The sequence below is a fragment of the Halichoeres trimaculatus genome, unplaced genomic scaffold (assembly GCF_033239565.1).
Source record: "Halichoeres trimaculatus isolate MK-OKI-2021-1 unplaced genomic scaffold, fHalTri1.1 fHalTri1_scaffold_9, whole genome shotgun sequence".
Taxonomy (NCBI): Eukaryota; Metazoa; Chordata; class Actinopteri; order Labriformes; family Labridae; genus Halichoeres; species Halichoeres trimaculatus.
The window spans coordinates 17,037,128-17,059,197 of record NW_027437188.1 but is presented as its reverse complement, the minus strand read 5'-3'; the positions used below and the strand labels follow the sequence as shown (position 1 = coordinate 17,059,197).

At 41.4% G+C, this 22,070-nt stretch overlaps 2 protein-coding genes across 2 annotated transcripts; one reads left to right on the top strand and one right to left on the bottom strand.

Annotated features, from left to right (window-relative positions):
• Nucleotides 1–436: 436 nt before the first annotated feature.
• On the bottom strand, nucleotides 437–16,106 carry prpf8 (pre-mRNA processing factor 8). Its single transcript, XM_074678900.1, has 43 exons — nucleotides 15,851–16,106; nucleotides 15,020–15,137; nucleotides 14,770–14,938; nucleotides 14,396–14,560; nucleotides 14,034–14,252; nucleotides 13,726–13,938; nucleotides 13,481–13,606; nucleotides 13,196–13,301; nucleotides 12,668–12,858; nucleotides 12,422–12,541; nucleotides 12,113–12,302; nucleotides 11,840–11,959; nucleotides 11,587–11,721; nucleotides 11,354–11,483; nucleotides 11,036–11,232; nucleotides 10,639–10,845; nucleotides 9,957–10,120; nucleotides 9,730–9,856; nucleotides 9,459–9,651; nucleotides 9,191–9,378; nucleotides 8,847–9,085; nucleotides 8,573–8,719; nucleotides 8,248–8,458; nucleotides 8,024–8,140; nucleotides 7,663–7,910; nucleotides 7,391–7,570; nucleotides 7,095–7,230; nucleotides 6,572–6,741; nucleotides 6,280–6,409; nucleotides 6,021–6,167; nucleotides 5,717–5,877; nucleotides 5,389–5,580; nucleotides 4,764–5,001; nucleotides 4,515–4,643; nucleotides 4,153–4,266; nucleotides 3,696–3,869; nucleotides 3,303–3,496; nucleotides 2,925–3,164; nucleotides 2,693–2,834; nucleotides 2,445–2,585; nucleotides 2,187–2,326; nucleotides 1,216–1,418; nucleotides 437–1,057 (listed from the first exon to the last, which is right to left on the bottom strand). Exons 2-43 carry the CDS (start codon nucleotides 15,126–15,128, stop codon nucleotides 903–905), a joined length of 7,017 nt encoding a protein of 2,338 aa, XP_074535001.1. The 5' UTR covers nucleotides 15,129–15,137; nucleotides 15,851–16,106; the 3' UTR covers nucleotides 437–902.
• A 2,480-nt stretch (nucleotides 16,107–18,586) lies between these two features.
• LOC141798105 (arsenite methyltransferase) lies at nucleotides 18,587–21,649 on the top strand. The gene is made up of 10 exons (XM_074679896.1): nucleotides 18,587–18,704; nucleotides 19,011–19,141; nucleotides 19,784–19,934; nucleotides 20,014–20,150; nucleotides 20,240–20,309; nucleotides 20,395–20,476; nucleotides 20,580–20,711; nucleotides 20,791–20,933; nucleotides 21,072–21,197; nucleotides 21,348–21,649. The coding sequence occupies exons 1-10, from the start codon at nucleotides 18,669–18,671 to the stop codon at nucleotides 21,423–21,425; spliced, it is 1,086 nt and encodes a 361-aa protein (XP_074535997.1). The 5' UTR covers nucleotides 18,587–18,668; the 3' UTR covers nucleotides 21,426–21,649.
• Nucleotides 21,650–22,070: the final 421 nt, after the last annotated feature.

The following is a 22,070-nucleotide window of genomic DNA, read 5'->3' as shown; positions in this document are numbered from 1 at the left end:
CACACAGGGCTACATGCAGAAACTCGCCTGCCAAGTCGAGCATTCTGATGCATGCACCAGAGCGTAAACATTGAATTTCCTCTGCAGCTTTGCGGTCACTCATGCCCACCAATAACTGACTAACAAAAGGCAATCACCTCAGTCTTAGGACAAGTCTTCAGATTTAGAACCTTACACGTTTACCTGGCTAAATAATGGTTAAACCAACCGCACAGTAATTAATGATGATCCTAAAAAGTGGTACACTTCTCTGCTTGGGTGCCTTAGCTGAACCCAGATGAAACTACAGACTGAGCTGGAGGACTTGTAGCGTCCCTGAAGAGGGAAACATGCCAAATAAATGTTCCCTTTTGCTTTCCACATGAACAGATGTTTCACTTTCTTACAAGCATTCAACAATCTAATCAAACAGCATCAGACATTATTACATGACAAATGTTTATAGAAATTGTGATGTTTATTTAAAGCAAAGCGTCAATGTCAGGAGAAGTACAGTAACCAGGGTAAAGGGAATTTCTGGAAACAACTTTCAATTTCATTTCCCACAATAGCTATTGGGGAAGTACATCTTTACCCATTTAGCACAGTTTTTGATAATCAAATATTACACTGAAGTTATGTGTGCAGAAACTACACAGATGCCTGAATGTACCAAAAGCCACAAAATTGACAAAACCTTACTTTAATAACATGAAACAGAGGGAACTAAAGAAAAACATTTGTAGAAAATATCAAAAAAAGAAAGCAATCAAACACTTTAAAAGTTCCTAGTCTTTACATAAAAATCCCCAAACATCAGTTATGCATGTTCAATAGAAATATTACAAGGGCTGGTGTCCACTGGCTCCACATGATTCAGAAAGAGTTGTCCACCAAAGATGTCGATGGCAGAACATCAGCTCTCAAGCATACATGTCTTCACGGTCGGCGTTGTAGATCTCACCCTCCTGCAGTGAGGCAAAGTTCAGGAAGTGCGAAGGCCGATGGACTTCATGGTAGAACTCTTTCGGGTTGGCGAGCTGCAGGTCGTACTTCATATTTGGGTCATGGCGCACACCTGTAATCAGAAAAAGTATACAGGGCTGAATGATGTGAACTTAGCGGTGCAAAGATTACTGTCACAGAGGAAGTCAAGCAGGAGGATAGCAGAGAGGCAGGCACATAAAGATGAGTTCAATTATTACGAGTACATCATTATATAAAATATTTACTGACCCATGAAGTTGTAGTTCCAGGACACCTGGCCAGGCACCATGAAGAAGCCCAGGAAACGATCAGAGAGCAGCATCTGTACCCTCTCATAGTGAGACGGCAGGTAGCCTTTGGGGTTGTTCCCTTTGTCTGTGTTCTGTCGACCCCACTCATATCCACTGGGTGTCAGCTTGTAGGCTGTGAGCGTGCATGAGCCAGGGGTGAAGCTAAAAAAAAAAAAAGAAAACATTAGGAAAGATTCATTTTACTTCAGTGTACAAATGTATATTATAATCATTGTAGTGAAGAGCTGCATCAGGAAAAAAATTAATCATGTCTCTATTTATGATTAGAGGTAGACCGATATATCGGCCGGCCGATATATCAGGCCGATATTTGGACATTTGTCTCTATAGACATCGGCCGTATTTTCTTTTAAAAAGCCGATTTTTGATCCGTTGTATAACATGACACAATTTTTGATCAGGCACAAAAAAGATGAGTACCTCAAACTTGTGGAACCTCTTGGATACATTACATACTTTTATTCAAATTATATGAATAAGTTTAAATTTCTTTTTTGACATTTTAAGAAGAGTGTGAATGTTTACTACTGCTTGTTACATTGTGTGTTTACTCAGACAAAATATTTCATTGTTTTGAAAGCTGAATAAATGTTCAGAGGACTGGACACAACTTGTTGTAATAGATTTCTTTTAGTTGCTCAGAAATTGTTGCGTTTCACAAAAATGTGATAAATATATATTTAACAATCTGCCTGAATATCAAATTGGAAAAATCGGCTATGCATATCGGCATCGGCTGCCCAAATTTGGAAAGCATTGGCCCCCAAAAAACCCATATCGGTCGAACTCTATTTATGATCAAATAAGATATTTGAGGACACAGATACAAACAGTGTTATAACCACAAGTCATGTTCCTCGACCAGATACTGAGTTAACATGAGACAAAATCAGCTGTAAATAAATCTACCTGCAGGTGATGATGATGGTCTTCTCTCCATCCCAGGAGGGGTTGTCAGCCATGACTTTGGCATGGGTGGTGACATCCTGTGGGGACAGCTGGGGAGACTCGTTGGGCTGAGTGTGGATCCAGCCCAGAGGCTCCATTTCCTGTTGAGGGGGATAAGTTAAACTGTGGCGTCCACAAAAAAAGCACTTAAAACATGTAAAAAGAAAATCTGGTACAGGTGAGAGGTTTATCATTGGTCTAATGACTTGTGTGTCTTACTTTTAGGTACTCGTGACCAGGCAGCTGATTGGGAAGGTGGACAGTCTGGTGAGTGCCCCACTGGGGTACCATGACGATACAACGGATCTCTTTCACCTGAGGGTTATCTGGTGGGCTGGTGCCGTACAGGTAGCCTGCAATCTGAAAGACAGAGCATGGTTTGTTTGCTTACTAATCACACAACAGAAACTTTAAAATATCATTAAGATTCATCCCAAACTGCGAATCACTCTGACAGCCCAGCCTACCTGTGCTCGCAGATCTGAGATGCAGATGAACTTTTTGAGGACGTTCTTCGGCAGGATGTAGGTGTAGCCCGTCTCTTTGATGTCATCAGATGACACGTAAATGTGGTTGGTTCGGAGATGGAGATTGGCAGCTGATATAGCCCTGATAGATTAAGGACAAACAAATTATAGTCAGTGGAGAACAGAATAAAGAGAAAACACATGGTCCATGCATCAGACTCTGGCTGCACACCTGACTCTCCACTCAGTCTTGGAGGAGAAGGTCTGGGTCTCGTAGTTGGAGGTGGTGGAGGTGATGATTTCATCACCGTGCTTGTTGACAGTTCTGGTTTGTGTGGCAGTGAGCTGTGATTGCTCTTTGGTCTGCTTCTCAATCTCTGCGATCTGCTGACGCTGCTGTGATGGAGCAGAGATCTCCATACCAAGGATGATGTCACGGATCTCAGACTGAGTGAGTGAGGCCACGTTCACACTGGAGGAGAACAGGTAGTATTAAACCCTTAATCTGGTCTGTATTTATCTTTTTTTTCAGTTCACATTTCAACTTTAAGCATATTAATGTCACATTTATGACGAAATGTGTTCATTTGAAGCAAGACTTGATGCTTACTTGTTCTTTTTGCCGTAATCTGCCAGAATGAGATCCTTGAGCTGCACTTCCACCTTGATCCACTCCTCGTCTGTGAGTGTGGGCCAGATGTGATGGGGCTCAGTGATGGTTGTTTTGTCAGGTTTCAGGATCACCTTGGCACGATCGTTGTTCACATGGAGTGCTCTGAGGATCAGGATCAGTCTGGAGAAGGCCTAAAAATGGAGCAGGCCACCAAACAAAAACTTCTTACACACAGGGATAAGATGCAACTCAAAATAAAAGCAAACAAACCAGCTGCTGGAATAGTAGCCAGGACTGGCTCAGATATACCAAACATTTACCTTAATATTTATCTAAACATGATACAATTAACCCTGGTCTGAGAGTCTTGTGATGGAGCATGAAACTCACTGTGTACGAGGAGATGGTCTTGAGCCAGTCATCGTACAGATTGAACAGCACCATCTGAGGCTCTGTGGCCTTCAGGATCAGGTCTCCAAACTTCTCCACCTTCAGACAGGCCTGGAAAGGCAGCTGCAGCTCAGAGCCTTTGATCACAATGTTGGGAAAGTCAAGCAAGTGGACCTGAAGAGAAATTTAAACAAAAAACTTTTTAGAGACATATTATGAAACATTTACAAATGTTTTTTTGGTTAATGTACAATTTATGATCTAGTTACTCAAAGGCCTAAATAGGGACAAGAGTTAGAAATTAGCACTTGCTCTAAACTCCCAGATTCATGCCTTATTATGAAACTATGTCAAACTGTATCGTCTCAATCAAATAAATTCAATTTCAAATGAAACCTGCATGAAACTTTATGGGCTTGTAATTATCATATCAGCAGTAAGTTCAAAGAAGTCTCACCTCCAGAGGGTCCAGCATACCCTTCCTGGTTACAATGATTTGTTTTGGCTGCTCTTCCACAGGGAGGGAACGAATCAGGGCAGCCACTTCTTCAGCCGTCTTCCATTTGGCCAGCTACAGTGGTAAAGCAGGGGAAAGTTCAATACTCCAGGAAAACAAACTTCAATTTTACTGCCAAACATGTGTTAGGAGCAAAAAAGGACAAACTATTAATGATTATCAGAGACTCCTTTCCTTAATATATAAACAAGCGACTACTGAAACAGTTGGGTGATTAAAAAATCCCTGAATACAAAAAATTAAATGGTAAACTAAGCAAACTTGTCATTTTAAAAGTGAGAAGCCGTAGTTTAATTCATTACCTGCCCCAGACGTTTCTGTCCAGCCCACACAGAGGTGTGAATGATCTTGAGGAAGAGCTGACCAGTCCTTGGGTTGAAGATGAAAATAGCGCCATTGATGGGCTTGGTGGTCAAGTTTCCCTCAAAGGTCTGTTGGGATAGAGAATCATAAATGAGACAAAGTATAAAAGCATTCTGGACTCATAAAATGTGTCTTTGGAGGATATGAGCTGCAATGAAGAACAAGAAATATAAACAGCCCCTCCTCACCTTGTGGATGGTGACTCGGTACACGTTGGTGTCATCCACAAACCAGATGATCTGGTTGGAGAAAAGTTCACCATAGTTCTGTGAGGACAGGTAGGGCTCAGTGGGCTCAGAGGAGTACAGCTGCAGACCTTTGCGGATGCGTTCTCTGAGCACATACAGGGCAGGGTTGGCCTTCATGATTTTGGCCATGGCCTGCTGGATCAAAGGCTTGCTTCCAGGGAACCAGTTACCATAACCACTATAGAGAAACAAAAATAAAAGTGTTAAACATGGGACGACTTTGAAAAAATAAATCTGCTGTCCTTGAGTTGAAACACCCATGTCTACAAGTTAGGAAGCTGGTGTGAAGACCTCAGTGGCTCCAGTAGTGCATACTTGATGACACAAACGAATAGGTGCCAAAATCCTGAGTGCTGTTTAGCAAATGCTGAACAGATTTGATTCATATTTAAACATTACATAGCACTAGATCTTATCACCTTTGCTTTTGACAGTTAATAAAGCTGCTGCTAAATGATGTGCTCTGAAAAACAAAGTGGCGTCCTGTTTTTGTGATTTTATCTACAGCAAACAGCTAATCACTCCAATCTAATGGGTAAAATGCCTGTGTGAGTAAAAATCTAACCTGTGGAGATTGTAAGCCAGATCGATAGCAATCAGCACTCCTGTGGGGGATGGATAGATACTCATGTTGTCCGTGGTGTAGTCCAAGAATTTAGCTCTGGCATAGCGCTCGATGTCGTGTGAGTCATAGTCGCCCCAGCGCAGCTGAATGTCGATCCAGTACTTCTGTGTGGTGGTGCTGTCCATCACGTCCCTGGTTTTAAATGACAGATTAAGCTTTAAAACCCTCATATCTCTAATGCTGCTTGAATATATTCAATCAACGTGAGAACCAATGTTTTGAATCATACAACAAAAGTCTAAACTGTGTGAAGCTTCTGAAGACCTACTTGGAGTCTGCAAGCAGAGATGGTCGGGAGACGTTCCACTTGTAAGAGGCAAAGAGGAGGATGTCTGCACAGGATGAGTTCATCTTGTATGACTTCCTGGGATGGATGGTCTCTTTCTGCACTGTCTCAATCTCCAGAGCATCAAGCTCCTGATCAAAGACCTGGAAACAAAAACAAACAGTCAATTATGAAGCTGGTGAACACACATTTAAAAAACATTCTTCAGCTTGGCATTTTTCTGCTACCATGTTGTGTCAAGTATTTTGATTAAGAGGTAAGCGCTAGGAGTATTTTCCAAACCCACCTGACAGAGATCCATGACAATGCTCTCGTGTATCTTCTGCCACAAGTGAGCCCTGAAGATCTGGATGAGGGAGATCTTCAGAGTGGGGATCTTGCCGTGCATGAAGATTCCAGTCAGGTCAAGCTGTACCTGGAAACCCACGTACACCTAGAGGTGGAAGAAAGAGTTTAGACTAATTAGAAATATCATTTGAAAATTTGCTTTACAATCTTGTCCAGAGAAAAATAAAAACCATGAATCTGGGAAGAGTTATACTAACATTTGCTCTGTTGATGGTGGGTGACCACCAAAGAGTGAAGCGACGGTTGGGGATCTGGTTCAGACCAGACCTCTGGGCATTGGTCAGCTTCTTCCATTTCATGGACTCCTCAAAACCACTGGCCTTTTCCCTACAGAGTCCAGAAAAACAAATGATTAACAAGTTGTGGGTTTCATTCATGGATAAAGTATTAAAGCATGTACAAGTGATTGCTATTCTTTCAGCATGGTTTGAGGTTTTTAAATGACCTTAAAATACACAAGTGTCTTCAGTGATCTAAAAGTGCTCTCACCAGAAGAGACCCTCCCAAGTGGGGAAGTAAGTGCCTTTAAAGAGTGTGTGTTCAAGGATGCCCTCCACACCGCCCAGCGCTTGGATCATATCTGTGCGGTAGTTGTTCAAGTTCCACAGTTTGCCATCATGTCTCTGGTGAGTCCACCAGAACGGATTCTGTTTCAACACCTGTATCAATATAAAAAGGAGCCATCAACAAACGTACGCAGGTTTAAAATACTGATATCAACACTGAATTTTGGAACATAAAATAAAATCCCTAGTACATGTGCAGTTGGAAAAGTAAGCTCAGTTTGTTTTGCTCATATCACGTTTTTTCCTCTGGCCTCATTTTCAAGCCAAACATTTAATCATTTTGTTCTGTGAGACTCGCACGGGATCTCAAAGGATCACACCAAGACTTTAGACTTTTAATCTTCTTTGGTTAAACTGCGGTAATTCATAATTCCTCGACTAGACTACTCTATTATAATGACAAGGTACCTTTAATATACGTTGAAGCATTAGTGCCAGAAACCAACCTGGTACTGTTTGAAGTCTGTCCTGACTCTCCAGCCTTTGTCATAGGCCAGTGTGTGTCTGTCCTTCTGGAAAAGTGTGTTGATACGAGGGATTCCTCTGTCCCATGAGTCCTCCAAATCCTCAAGGGTCAGACGCCTGAAACACAATGAATGTGCTGCAATTCATAACTTGATTCAGACAGCTGACTCAAAATATACATTAACACTTAACATATTAGCAGCAGTTCTTATTAAGTTGATCCAAGATGTCATGTTTTAAATAAAAATACAGAATGAAAAAACAGATAGGAAAGTACCTGTTCTGGGCAATGGCCTCCTGTCTTTTGAGAGCATATTCAGCCCAAACTCTCTGGGAGTCAATGAACTCACTCTCCCATGGCTGAATGTACCGATACAGGTTAGGAATCAGCTGGTCTTCTTCATGGCTCATTCCAGACCTGAAGTGGGTGATACCCACATCTGTCTGCTTGGACCACCTGTAAGACAAAGAAAAGAAGAGCACAATAAGAGTCCAGCTTTCTAAACGAACAAGACATCATGATAGAAATGAGTTTTCTAGTGGACTTACCGGAGGTCAGACTGTGGGATCAGAACATGGCCCATGGACAGCATACCAAGGCCACCCAGTTCTTTGGGGGTGTAGAAGACCACAGGAGGAAAGCGACTTGGCATTTTGGAGTTCAGACCGATCTTTATACGGGTCTGGATCTTGTTCTCACACTTCACCAGCAGGTCCAGAAGCTCTTGTGTGTTGACTACAGCCTCTCGGAAATATGTCATCAGACCGATCAGGGCTGTGTTCCATTTGTTCACAATCTGGAGGCAGAAACAAGAACAAAAACGTTAAATTTTGTGGATGAGACCATCCACACCAGTGTTTCAAACATTTTGTGGCCTGACAGTTTCTTCGGCGGGGGGAAGAGTGTTACCTTCGTGAATGTGGTGGATCCTGAAGCCATCAAGATTTGACGCACTCTGTTGTGGAAGCGTTGCATTGATTCATCATCAACACGCAGGAAACACTGGGCTGTTCTCTCTTTGGTGACCTACACATGGAAGTGCCGCAATAAGATGTTAAGAGTTTGATTGGTAAAACTTAAGTAAAGCAGAACTTAGTGTGACATTTAATGTTTTTTGTGAATCACTTCCTTACCTCATTCTGCAGATTCCACACACCATCCTTGTGCGTGAACTCTTCGTAGCTGGTGCGGCATTTGGGTAAGATACGACACTCAAAGCCACACATGTTGAAGAGCAGGTTAGGGTTGTCTTTGCTGTAGACGGAAACAAAGCTGTTCTCCCACTGAACCGTGGTCACCGATCTGGGCAGACGATTCTTGATATCCCAGAAGACAGCACGGCCACTGGAGAAATTAAAATGAGATGAGTCACAGCCATCTGTCTCTAATATTGTTGTAATGTTGTAAAGAAACTGACGGTAATCTGTTTTTCAGCTGTTCTTTTGAGTCAGGACTTACAGGTTAACATCATGTTTCATCAGCCTCATGCGGGCGTCACGGGGCCAACACTTTTTGTTGTTATAGCCTACGATGTTCTCGTTGTTGGGGTCTGGGTGCTCTGTGAGGTACCTCTGGATCAGATCCCTGGCCTCATCAGCAGAAAATCTAATGAACAAGTAAGAAAGACGCATTACTAAGAATTCACCTTGAAATAAAGATTCTCATTCTTGTGTAGGCACAGCAGAGTCCAGTGCATAGAGACACCTGTTATCATTTTGGGGACTGAATTCACCTGAAGAAGATGTGGATGCGATCGATGTAGCGACAGTACAGTCTGATGGGGTGAGCGCTCTCTGTTGCTGTGTCCTGGAAGCTCAGGAAGTCATTGGGCATCTGAGGTGGACCTGCCATCTCACTGGCGCGGTGCAGACCAAGCACCAGCAGGTCCATGACCAAGCCATAGTACTGCACGATGAATGAGGCAAACTGGAGCCCCCTGATGATGCCATAAGAGTTGGTGTGGTTCATGTCCTAATCAGATAAAACAAAGGAAAACACAAGGTAAGAATTGGTTCAGCTAAAACACGACACAATGTCTTCAACTGTTGTGCAGACTTTAATGTTAAGTGTTTTTACCTTGTAGTTGATGACCACGTTGTTTTTGGCCGTCATGTAATCAGCAATGTTGTGGTCAACAATGAGACGCAGCAGCCTGTTGAGCAGTGTCAGATCGATCTTCTCGTACATCTTCTCGTAGCGAGACTCCAGCATCACATTACACTCTCCTTCAGCAGTCTCCCACACGTCCTGCAAGTTGTTGATTCCTGAAAAAGGAATGTATTCATATTTAACACTTAAAATTCATCTTAAAGTTTATTAAGGGTAACACTGATCTCAGCCTGACCTTGGCACCACTTGTAGACCAGCAGTGGCGGGGGCTCGGTGTCTGCAGGTTTGATCCAGGGTGGGAAGAGGCGTCGCTTGTCAGCCTCATACCACAGGTACTGGTCGAGGTAGGCATCTGTGATCTTCTCCAGAGGCTCAACATCATACACAGGCACCAGGTGGCTGTACAAGTCCATGAACTCGATTCCCACCTGTAAAAAAGGGGCAGATTAAAGACCAGCAAGAAAAAGAGATTGATATTCATAGTTTGAGTCTGTCTCTGTCCTGACCTCTTTGAAGGCTCTCTGTGTTAGCAGGTGACGCTTGATCCTGGACAAAGCCTCGTGAGGATTGTCGTACGCCTGCTCAATCAGCCCCAGCTCCTCCCTCTGGCTCTGGTTCAGCCGAGACTTCACACTGGAGGAGCACAGAGATGCTGGTCAGTCATGATGTTCATATAAATATAGTGCAGCAGAGTGGACATATTCCACTAAGTTGCTGTGTTTAACTTTTTTACCTGTATGCCTCTTTGAGTCTTTCAAGGGCAAGGATGAGCAGCTTGGTGTCGTGTTTGTAGGACAGTGGAGGGAACGGGATGGGCGAAAACCTGCGACTCTCAAGCCAGTGAACAGTGGTGGTGTAGATGGCAACTGCCTCCTCAGCTGTGATGTAAGGGCCATCCTGTCGGCAGAAAAATAACACTTTGTCAGAGATTTCAGACTGAACTACAAAGGCCTTTGTGGTCTGGATGTAGGTCAGCCTTTTCAAAAAATTACGTTCTAAGTTTAGCAAATATATCTGGAATGTTAGGAGCTCAATGGACATCATAAATATATTAACAAACAAACAGAAAGTAAAACAATATTTCCAACTACAAGAATCAATGTCTGGGTAGTGAGGCGCTCACTGCATCTGCAGCCAGCAATAAAAGTCACCATTCATTTCAATATTCCTCCAGTTCTTACGCACAGGCAAGCAGACCAATGCAAGTGCGCCTTTGTAGGAGAATCTAATCTAAAGCTTCACTTGATTGATGTAAACAGACTGAAAACTAGCTCCAACTATTAGGTTCAACTCAGTTTAACTCTGAATTCCAAAGCAAACACTTCATTGACATTTGCAGGATTGAAAAAAAAAAGGTTAATGTAATGTATAATTCTTTTTTTTTTTTAATATTCTGTAATTTTTGTGTATCTTACCTTCAGGTAGTTGTGCTGTCTCTCCTGCTCGGCTTTCAGATACAGACGGGTCAGCCTCCCCAGGTTCTTCTTACACACTGTCTTGTCCACAGTGGCACCACGGCGGATTCGCTCACGGTTGTAGTGAGCGGTGTTAGTCCACCAGTCAGCTTTGGCCTTTACGTAGCGCAGGATCATGTTTTCGATGGGTGTGGGGAGGCCTGGCACCTGTGATGAGGTAAATGAGTTAATTATTAGCTGATTTACAACTACCATAACATATGAAGCACATGAACTTTGTCTTCAAGTATATGAAATCTGCTGAAAACATTGGAAAGTCTGATGGACCCTATTTGAATCTGTACTGATTCTGTCACCAGGCTCACTCATGAAAGAAGTGATGCTCTAATGCACTGACCTTCCAGGGGATGTTGGCCTTCCAGCACCTCCAGGACTCGCTGAGGTGCTGCAGGATGGTTCTGGCTTTGTTCTGCTTGATACCCTCAGGCATCATGTCCAAGATGTCGTGCATCACAGCAGCACGCAACTCCAGGTCAAAGTGAGACTCCACACGCTGCTTGGTCACAGTCTTGGCTACACCCTTAGAGTGACGTCCTGTCGGAGTAAATGAAGAAGTTGTTAGGTCCATGCCAGTGAAAACCCCTGTGCATCACATCATTTCATTGACCAATGAGTGGCCAAGGCTAACAGGGCAGTAGAAGGGGTGCATGCATACCTTCAAACTGTCTGGCCAGCAGATTTCCCAGCCACCTCTCCAGCAGCGGTGTGATCCCTCTCATGAAGAAGAGCCAAACTCTCCAGCCAGGAGCCCAGAAGCCACAGCCTGGACCTTTGCCCACAGGACCCTGTAAAAAAGAGAGGGCTCAAATGAGGCTGATTTTCGGTACACTGAAAAAAATATTATCTTAAAAACAATTAGTAGATAAAATTAATAGTGTGTCTACTCACAGTGTTGAAGCGATAGTAGATGAGATGTTTCAGATCTTTGCACATCCTGATTTGCCTCATCAGTTTGTACTTGTAGCGGTACATTCCTGTCAGCTGACCCACATGAGCAAAGATGTACTGCAGCCCGTCAGCCAACTACAATAAGGAAGGAAATGAGAAGATTCATAAAAGAAACATTCATCTTATTCACATCAAGGTGGAGATGATCATTAAAAAATGGGACATGCTCTGCTGAGTCTAGTGCTGAACAAACCTGAAAGGCGTCAACATTTCCCAGTCTGTACTGGACGTGACTGTCAACCACCAGTTTGCTGAGACGAAGCACCTCTCTGCATAAGTGGAAGGCGTTACCGAATCTGGACTTCTTTCGCTCCTTGGTAACAGAAAGAAAACCAAAGTTGTAGATTAACTGTTGCGTGCCACCTTTATAAAAAGGTTACTGGATTTTGGAGATTTAAAGCAACATTAGTGTTTTATTTTTAGCACATCAAATGCTAAAATGATTGAACACCAAACAGGTTTTCACCTTTGTGGTCAGAGTCTTGACAGGCTTCAGATTGAAGTTGTAGTCCAGATGCAGGTAGTTGAGGTTCTTTCGGTGGATGAGGAGATTGAGCATGTTGTAGCCCTGTCTGCACACCTGCAGACCCACCTCCACCCAGTCCAGCTTTGTGGACTGAAAGAACTTGGTGGCTTTGAAGGAGCGGAACAGATACCTGAAGAGCAAAAGAGAAAAGATCTTTACTCACAAAAGGTAAGTTATGAGGAAATAAGGTTGTCTCATTAGAAAGACATGTACGCAGTAAATCAAGCCAAAGTGTCTGTTGAGCCTCACCTCTTCTTTTGGGCTTTGGGTGGTCTGTGTTTCAGAGCATTGAGCACATAGTACTTGAGCAGTTTCTGATATGACACGCGTACTTTCACTGGCTGTCCTGCAGGGCAGTGCTCACGATACCTGTGGATTAATGCAAATAGATATTTTCACAACTGACTTATGTTGACAAAATTTCACCAAAACAACCTCTTATTTCATCAACGAAACCATCTAACATCCAATCCTACACATATCTGAGGTCCTTACCAGTTCTTGACCAAGGGAATATCAATTGCACGTCTTGTGCGGCCAGATCGGAGGTTGAAGGGTCTGGGTGCCCACAACAGAGCGATGCCATTGGCAGTGTGGTCTGTGTAGAGTGGAGTTTCTTTGAGGAAGGGCTCCACATACTCAGGCAGTTCAAACTCCTCATCATCATCAGGAAGAGGCTCTTGACTCTGGGTGAGTGGAGGGAAAGACATTTAAATCAAACAACTGCTTACTTACAACAGTTTAAGATATAATGAGTGGGGGAGTGTTATTTAACAGTGATTAAATTCATCCTAAGAAATCAGCACCTTAAAAAAAACAGAAATGTCTGATCAGTGAGGGGCAAACTGCAAATGCAGCTAGCAGAATAAGTCACCAATCATTTCAATATTCCTCTTGTTCTTACGCACTGGCAAGCAGACCAATACAAGTGCGCCTTTGTAAGAGGGAGATGAAAGGATGTTCATTGCTTCAGAGCCAGTAAAGGTAAAAGATGTACAGCCAGGCCTGATCATGCACACATACCTTGACAGAATGTCTGTGAGAAATGGGGTTGATCAGTGGATCAAAGTAGAACGCCGGCAGATCTGGGTCCTCTGTCTTGATGAACACCACATTGGGTGTGTGATACCTGCAGGAGTAAAAGTATTGACTTACTTCCAACTAATACATCAAATCAAAATTTAGATAAGAAAAGAAACTGAAGTCTTTTCACAGATGAAAAGGGCGATGTATTTCCCGTTCCATTTTTTTTTTTACTGTGGAAAAAGACTGCAACTATCACTACAAATCAGTTGGTTAATTACTTACCAGGTCAGGTGGACATGATGTGGCAAGTTGTTGTACAGGTATGGAAATGCTATTTTATACTCTGTCCTGATGGGCTGCCGAATGATGATTTTGTTGATGTCATTGAACTCATTCCAGTCTTCATCCCTACAAATGACACAGACATGGAACAACTCAGGCACACATCATTTAATATTTCATGTCTTTCAATGTTTTAACGAGTTTGGAGCAAGATGAATATTTTCTTAAAAGCAGGGGGTCTTTACTGGAGGTTGATGTCCCTGACCAGCGGTTCAAACTTCGGCCCTCCTGGGATGGCCATGTTCAAAGCTTTTGAAGTGAAAAAGGCCTTCAGGTCAAACAGATAGAAGTAGTTAAAATCCACCAGGTCTGTCATCAGCTGATTGGCCAGCCGGTACAATGTTGACATCATGGGTAAGGTAAACTGCCAGCGGCGGTAGGTGGTGCCATTCACAAACCTGAAATGAGGTAAAGATTAGCCACTTTTTTTCGATCATTCACTTCATATCAAAACATCAACATCAATCTTTCACCAACTTTGAAGCTGCCTTACTTGGTTGTGTCTTTGAGGGGCTGGTGCTCATAAAGCCACTCCACACATGCTGAGTCCTCCTCTGGGTCCAGCTCCATCTGAATGGCCTCCAGCGGCTCCACATCAAGGATGTTGTCAGCGTAGTCCAATGGCGGCTCCTCATCGTCGAATGGCGGGAATCGCATCCTCTTAAAGTGACGGCGATCACGCTTCTCACGACGCATCATGATCCACATGGTGCTAGGAGAGGGGGTGAAATGGATACCAATGATTTCATGCGTCCTCAAATTAATGTACATAGCAGCTCATTTGGAAATCCAATAGACTGCAACGATGACACATGAACGTACAGCAAAGACAGCACCATGTACTTTCTTACTTACCCCCACTGAGCAATGTAGACTGGCTCTATGACCCAGGGGATTTCATTCACAAAGGAAATAGCTCCAGTGATGTGGTAGAGAACAGGTACATCTCTGATCTGTTCCCAGGGCATGGGCATGTTTTCCAGCAACTTCAACACAGCATGGGGCATGTACTTCAGGGCACTGTTGAGTAAATACAGAGATACAAGGTGTGTTACACCAGTCTTCATGAAGCCTGTTCAAAGATATTAATACAGGAGTTAACTAAAAGAACAAAAAAAAAGAGCAAGTAATCAGCTTAGAGTTTACATATGCACTCTATGCAATCCAAAGATAATTAGTCTTGACAAAACACCTTCACACCCCCCACAGAATTTTAGAGTCTATCTTACCCAAGGTACACCCTCTTGTCATGGCGAAACTTTCTGTTGGTCATATCTCCATGGTCCCTGATGATCTTGCGCACATGCTCAGGTGGCATGTCTTCCTTCTGGGCATCCACAAAGCCAAACTTTCTCTTCTCTGAATAGCGCTTGGCTTGCAAGTGCTGCCATTTTCGTGCTGTAAAATGAAACGGTTTTTACAGCATTCAAGTTTTTAAAAGTCACATGTACTTTGAACATCAGTTTAGAGTTAACATACCTTTCTCTTGAAGTTTTTCCTCAGTCATGTAGTCTGGCACTGGCGCAGGAGAGGGAACACCTGGTGGCATCCCAGGGGGGACCCCTCTGTAGGGGAAGGTAGCAGCCATGGTGCCTTACTAAAGGGGACAAAACAGAAAAAAAAAACAATCATTGAAGCCATCATCACCATTGCGTGGTGAGTCTGAGATTCTTCAGGACTTTCAAGACACCCGATAAAAAGTATTTGCTGTTGGGCTAAAGTGCACCATTGTAAGTGGAAATACAATAGAGTAAAACCGTCGAGCCATGAACTCAATTGCATATTCATTTGGACTTGATCAAACATTTGCTGACCACTTGTAAACAACCGCCAACAACCAATGATGACAACAATATGCTGCTTAATTTGAGATTAGTCCTAGGTGAATTCAGGCTGAATGAAAAAGAAACTCACAGGCTTCTCCTCTTACTATGCTAGACAATTCAATACAACTCATGATGCTTTCATAATTACAGTTATAGCCTTATCGTACCCGTTTACTAGCAGCAAGGTAGCTCGTTAGCCGAACAACATGGCTTCCCGTGTGGCACAAACTGTTCAGTTGCACGTTACCTTAGGCAAACAAGGGGCCAAAACCTTAGAATTCACACTAAAACCAGAGAAAAACACAGGGTAATGTTGATTATCCATAAGAACTTTCCCGCCAATGAAGCAATACTTAATAGTGACAAAGGCACAATCCGTGTAAAACAGGCCGAGCGTGGATGAAACGTACGAGGCTAAACCTAGCATGCTAGCTAACAACTTACTGTTAAGTAACAAAAGCTGAAATGCGTGCGCATTACATACCTTGCTACCTTCACTACCAGAGAAACGTGTTAACTTGAAGGTTTTCTTTTTCCACACCCAGTCATCTACCGGAGCATTTCTTTTTCGAGCTTTGTGTCTATCCTTGTTTCGTTTCACAGTTTGGTTGACTCTGCCTCATTTAACTGCATCACGCACGACAAACGACGGCGGCCTCACGATGAACGGAGCCCAGTGGAACTCACAAACGTCGAGTACGCCGGAGTGAGGATTTCTTCACTCTGCATAGGAAGGTACTACGGTGAGATCTACGCAAGCGTAGCACAAGCGCAAAGTTGAAAATCCCCGGATGACAACGCTTCCGGCGCACTTCTGCTCCCTGTAGTGTTGGAGTACAAACTGCAGGTCGTCAACATGCAAAATAAAGTCAATACATCGATGTATTGATTTTATTTTGCATAGTGGTTTCATATTAACCCATTTTTAGCCAAGAAGATAGACTTCTCACAATCCTTGCTAACTCGAGTTTTCTGTACTGTTGACCATCGTTTTCTGTTTATATTGTAAGTGCAGAGAACTGAGAGGTGACTCCTACCACGTAAACTTAAATAAATATTTTTCCCTCTCGGTGCACTTCTTTGCCATTTAAATTTAGGTCCGCCCCATATAATCATAGACTGTAAAAAACAGCATACAACCCATTAAATATGATGATATCAAGTCTTCCATTACATAGTTAAAAATAAATTATCATAATCAGTAACGAGATTAAGTGTAGTTTTGCAAAACCAATATTCTGTCACTTGAGACTAGAAAGTAGGCTAGAAGAATATGTAGGCTAAAACTGTGCAAAATTTGAATATGTTTTTGTTTGTTTTTTAGCTTTATTGTAAACACTGACAATGTCACAGGTTATGAACGTATGAACATGCAAGGGGTAGTCACAGGTACAAGGCACAGAGTAGGGTAAAAATAGAAGAATCTTATACAATTAGCGTAAATATAGTATTAAAGGGTCTTCAGGGCTTTGGTATTCTCAGAGGGCTTGATGGTTTCCACGTTCTGCCTCAGTTCATTAAAGAGATTAATCAAATGGTACTGTTTTTATGTCTGAGCTGCAGACAAAATAAAAACCAAAAAGCACATCTTTAAATAATAACTTGAAGTTTTAGGATTCAATGTTATTTGTACATTGAATACATAACAACATTTTTCAAAAAAAATTAAAAATAAAAATAAAAGCAGTGGAAGGACAGCTCCAAAACAGGTGTCTTGGTGTTTCATCAGCAAGTCCACAAAAAGTGCAGGTAAATCCATGTCTTTTTTCTATCTTTGTAAATAACGTTTTGTGGGATAACATCAATAAATCAATTTGACAACACATATCATAAGGTTTGTTTGTAACTCAGTTTCTGGAAGATAAGGTCCAAAATTTATCCCACTGGATATTTGGGACAAATCTCCTCCAATAGTAAATCACCAATGGAACATAGGAAAAGTGTTTTTAGAACAGAGATCTTATTTTCTTGTACCTAGAGGACTAGATAAGAAACTCACTTTAATTGTGAAAGAGAGAGAGAGAAAGAGCAAGGTGACTCACAAAGTTCATTAGAATTTTGGAACAATATTATTACACCTTTGGGAATTGCATCCATTACAATAGAAAATTTTCTTGGGGTAATGAACTCAGAATAATTCATCAAAAGCCCTTCTGGGTTTAATAACACTTTAACAAAGATAATATCGTCAACAAACAAATTTGGGGAAAAATTTTATTTTGAGCAAGATATCACAATTGTTCCAAACAAGGTATTTATGTGGAGAGAAACTGTGCGTGGAAAATAAGCGACCAAGCTAATACCATTTGTGTATGGAACTTGGCCAAATAAATTGGTATTTTTTACATTACAAATCTATTTTTGGCTTGATCAACAATGGGGTTAAAGTTCAAACTGCAACGATTTATTATCTAGATATGATAATACCCAAGTATGTCACTTGGGATTTTAAAGTGACATCATATAGTATCATATGATTACATGAAGACAGGGAAAGTAGCTTACCTTTTTGTTTAAACTAAGTCCTGTTGCGTCTGAGAATGTTCATAGCAACTGGAATTTGGCCTGAATTCGTTAAAAACAGTGCTTTGGATGTTACTTTCGAAAATTAATGTGGAAATCATTTGGGTTGCATGTATGTGATAGACATAAATAAATATATTAACCATAGACTGTATAAAACATATATTAACTGAGGCTGTGCATTATAACTAATGTGACTACATTGCCCTGTATGGTAAAAGATGGTGCATCTGGGGGTCATTTAATGTATTAAAATAGCACTTACTGCATAATTAACATCGATTGACATAATATAAACCCTATTTTGGTAGTAAGGGTGTACAAGTGGTACAAAAAAGAGCCAGTTGATGCAGTGTCGTTTTACATAGGACTATGAGACGTGCAATATTGTGGTTTTTTTTTTTTATCTTTTTTTTATTTGTGTGTGTGTGTGTGTGTGTGTGTGTGTGTGTGTGTGTGTGGGGGGGGGGGGGGGGGGGGGGGGGGGGGGGTTACTGTAACCATAAATTAAGTTCTACTTCAGTCTATAATATATAGTTTCGTTTCCGGGCTGATTATGTATATATACATAATTACTATATAGTAATTGTGGCTATCATTTTTATCTTGTCAAACACCTCCGTGCCGCATAATTGTTGTGGATGTCACTTTTATTTTGAAAATACTTACCGGAAAAGTCATGAAGGGGCTACTGATCCCGTCCAAATCACACCGTTGAGTTTTCACACAGACCGTGGAAAGTTTATTCTGCACTTCTTACAGTGCTTTTTAGCAACAAGATGGCATCTGGTGACGACGTGCGAGAAAATGTGAAGGTAAAACTGTCCTGACAACTACATTTTGTTACCTTACAAAGTTTATTAACTTAACTTTTCCTGACTTTGGACGAAAGTTCAGTTTAAGATTCCTCTAGAGTGAAACTGCTTCTGTATTTCAAAAACTAAAATTCTTTCAAATCAGTGCAAATAGTTAGTAGACTTTTATCATTATTGTTTAAAAGTAAGGATTGTTTGATTTGTGACAGCTTCAACGTGACTATGCACATGTCAGCCTCTATCAATCCACTACAACGTCAAAGCATGTGCCAACCAGCTTAAAGCTGACTGTCTTTCTTGTTTCAGAAATACTATGGCAGTATGCTGGAGTCCACCTGTGATCTGAAAACAAGTGCTTCCACCTGCAGCCTCTCTTGCCGCACGGTGCAGAGTGTTTCAGATGCATTAAGCCTGGTTCATCCGGAGGTAACCAAAAAGTAAGACTTGCAGTCTTGCCCCACATTAACTTTTGCACCATCACCAACTTTAGCAATAACTTAACATTTTACCTTTTGCACAACTTCAAATGGTCAATTTCCTTCTGCACATTACATTGGAAGGTTTTAGAAATCAAATCTGCAGATATTAAGGAGGAGGAGGAGACAGAGTATTAATGGTTAAACAAAACAGGACATGTAATACCCTAGATCATTTAGACAACAGGGTGAATGACTAACTGGGTAATAAGTCTTTGATCTCTGGCACCAATCTCTTTAATGGTCACAATGAATTAGCTGATTACTTTTTAGATAACTCATTGGATTTAATGTTGGTGGCTAAATACGTACTATTTTACAGAGTTATAGAGTGTTTTATTTAATTAATAATGGGTTATGTACCATAATGCATCAACCAATGTGTTTTTATGTTCTTTTTCCCAGCTTTAAGGTAGTTTTCATCTCAGAAAAATACATTGAGTGTTGAATTTGATGATTACAAGAAGCAGATTTTCCACATTTTGGTGCAAATTGACCCATTGTATATTTGAGCAAAATTTATTAGAAATTACGTTATCACAGCACAGGATCACAGTGAGTTGTTTATGCCACATTGTTGTCATTACTGATATTTTCTTCCAGGTTCTTCGGTTGTGGTCTTCCTTTCCCAGCAAAGCTTGAAGGCTGCAAGGTCCTGGACCTCGGCAGTGGCTATGGCAGAGACTGTTTTGCCTTCAGTAAACTTGTTGGGCCGAGCGGACATGTCACGGGGATCGATATGACAGAGGATCTGGTAATTAAACATGCTCTCACACAAATTATGTGGCTCTTTAACTTTGATCTTTGTTCTGATTGAGAGTGTATTTCTTTAGGTCAGAACTTCTCGTCAGTACATTGAGTATCATCAGGAGAAGTTTGGCTATAAAGAGCCCAACGTGACTTTTGTCCAGGGTTACATGGAGAAGCTCAGTGAGGCTGGAATCCAAAATGGCTCAATGGATGTCTTGCTGTAGGTTTAAAGCATGGATATGGGTCTGCTAATAGTGTAGGTGGTCTCTCGTACAGCGATAAAATTATTATTTCTTTGTTTGTATCCAGATCCAACTGTGTCATCTGTTTGTGTGCCGATAAAAGAGCCGTCCTGCAGCAGGCCTACAACGCCCTGAAGGTAAGTCTGAAGAATTTGTGTCTTCTTTTAATGTGTGCAAAAACAAATACATGTACGCACTGTTGATGGTTCTCACTTCACACAGGAAGGAGGTGAGCTCTACTTCAGTGACATGTATGCCAGCAAAGTCATTCCTGATCACATGAAGCAAGATCCAGTCCTGTGGGGTAAAATAACATTATATTTATGACAGAAACTACATGAATGGATATTTGAATATTTGTATCATCAAACATCATCCTCTTGCTGTGATCTCTTTGATTCCTATAGGTGAAGGAATGGGTGGCTCTCTGTTTTGGCAGGACTTCATTTCGCTGGCCCAAAGCGTTGGCTTCAGCACTCCGCGCCTTGTTTCAGCGAGCCGCATTGTGATCTATAACAGTGAGCTCAAAGAAAAAGCAGGTACCAAAAGGAAATGTACGTTTCGAGGAATTAAGGTCAGATTTAATTCTACTGTTAAGCCAAGTTTTTATTTTTGCAGGAGACATCAGCTATGCTTCGGCCACTTACCGACTCTTTAAGCTGCCTGAAACATCAGTCCTATCAGCAGCAACTGTGACCTACAAAGGGACTGTGGCAGGTTTCCCAGATCAGCTGGACTTTGATTCCATCCACAGTTTTAAGGTATGATTAAAGTTACAGAAATACTGAACTGCTTTCTTCCAAGGGACCCTTCTTGAAAAAATGTAGTATGTTGTATCTATTTTCATGTATATCACACTTATAGATCCAATCTGTGGTCATTTCTTTTGTGCTGCGCAGAAAGATGTGGTGACAGAGGTAGATGGAGAGATGGCTGCAATCCTCCAGAATTCTCGTTTCTGCTCGGATTTCCAAATCCAGATATCAGATCAACCAACTCAGACCTGCACAGCTTCAACAAAGCAGGTAAATAGAATTCTGAAAGCTTTCATAACCAAAGGATAATTACCAACTTCCTTCAGGCACCATGTTTGGAGAGTTAGACTCTGCAGTGTTAACATTTTTGGTAACTTCATTTGTTTGTTTCTCACATGAATTTCTTGACATTTTTCTTAGATCTGCCACCTCAGTCCATTTCTGCTGGCTGACAGGGTGGGATCCTCCATAAAACAATGCTCCAAAACTGGCAAATGAAGAAAAAGCTAAACTCTGCTTTGAAGACAGAGGGTAACAACAGTATTGAAATAAACCCAAACTGATTAGCTCTGGAACAGAAAGATCACTTTTTTATCAAATAACATTTTAATGAAGATGATATGAACAATCTAAATAACACTTGTTTAAAGGTATATAACTACTAAGGTGTTGAATCTTGAATAAAACCTGAAGATGAATTTTCTAACAACAATTACGTGGGTCCAGTAACAGAGATAACACATTTGTTCTGAATACAATAAGCCTTTTTTCTAACATAATCCACAAGTGTTTCTACTTGCAAATATTTGATGCTATAGGCAGCAGATGCCGTATAACCAGAGTAACCAAAAAAGTGGAAATATGAGACTAAACACAGTCTGGTGTCAGTAACTGCAAATGTTTAATCATGTCTTCAGATGATTTGTTTACATTTGTTTAGAAAATGATTTCAAAAGCAGTTGTAACAGGAATACTTGCAGACCATGTTGCACCTACAGGTTGATCTCAGTAAATCTGGAATATTTTAGTATTAAGACTTTGTTTCAGATAATGCAAACACACAAGCTGTGGTAATTTATTTTAAAATATGTGGCACAAATAAAAGATGAAATTTCTAAAAGTGCTGTTGTTTTATCAAGTCAT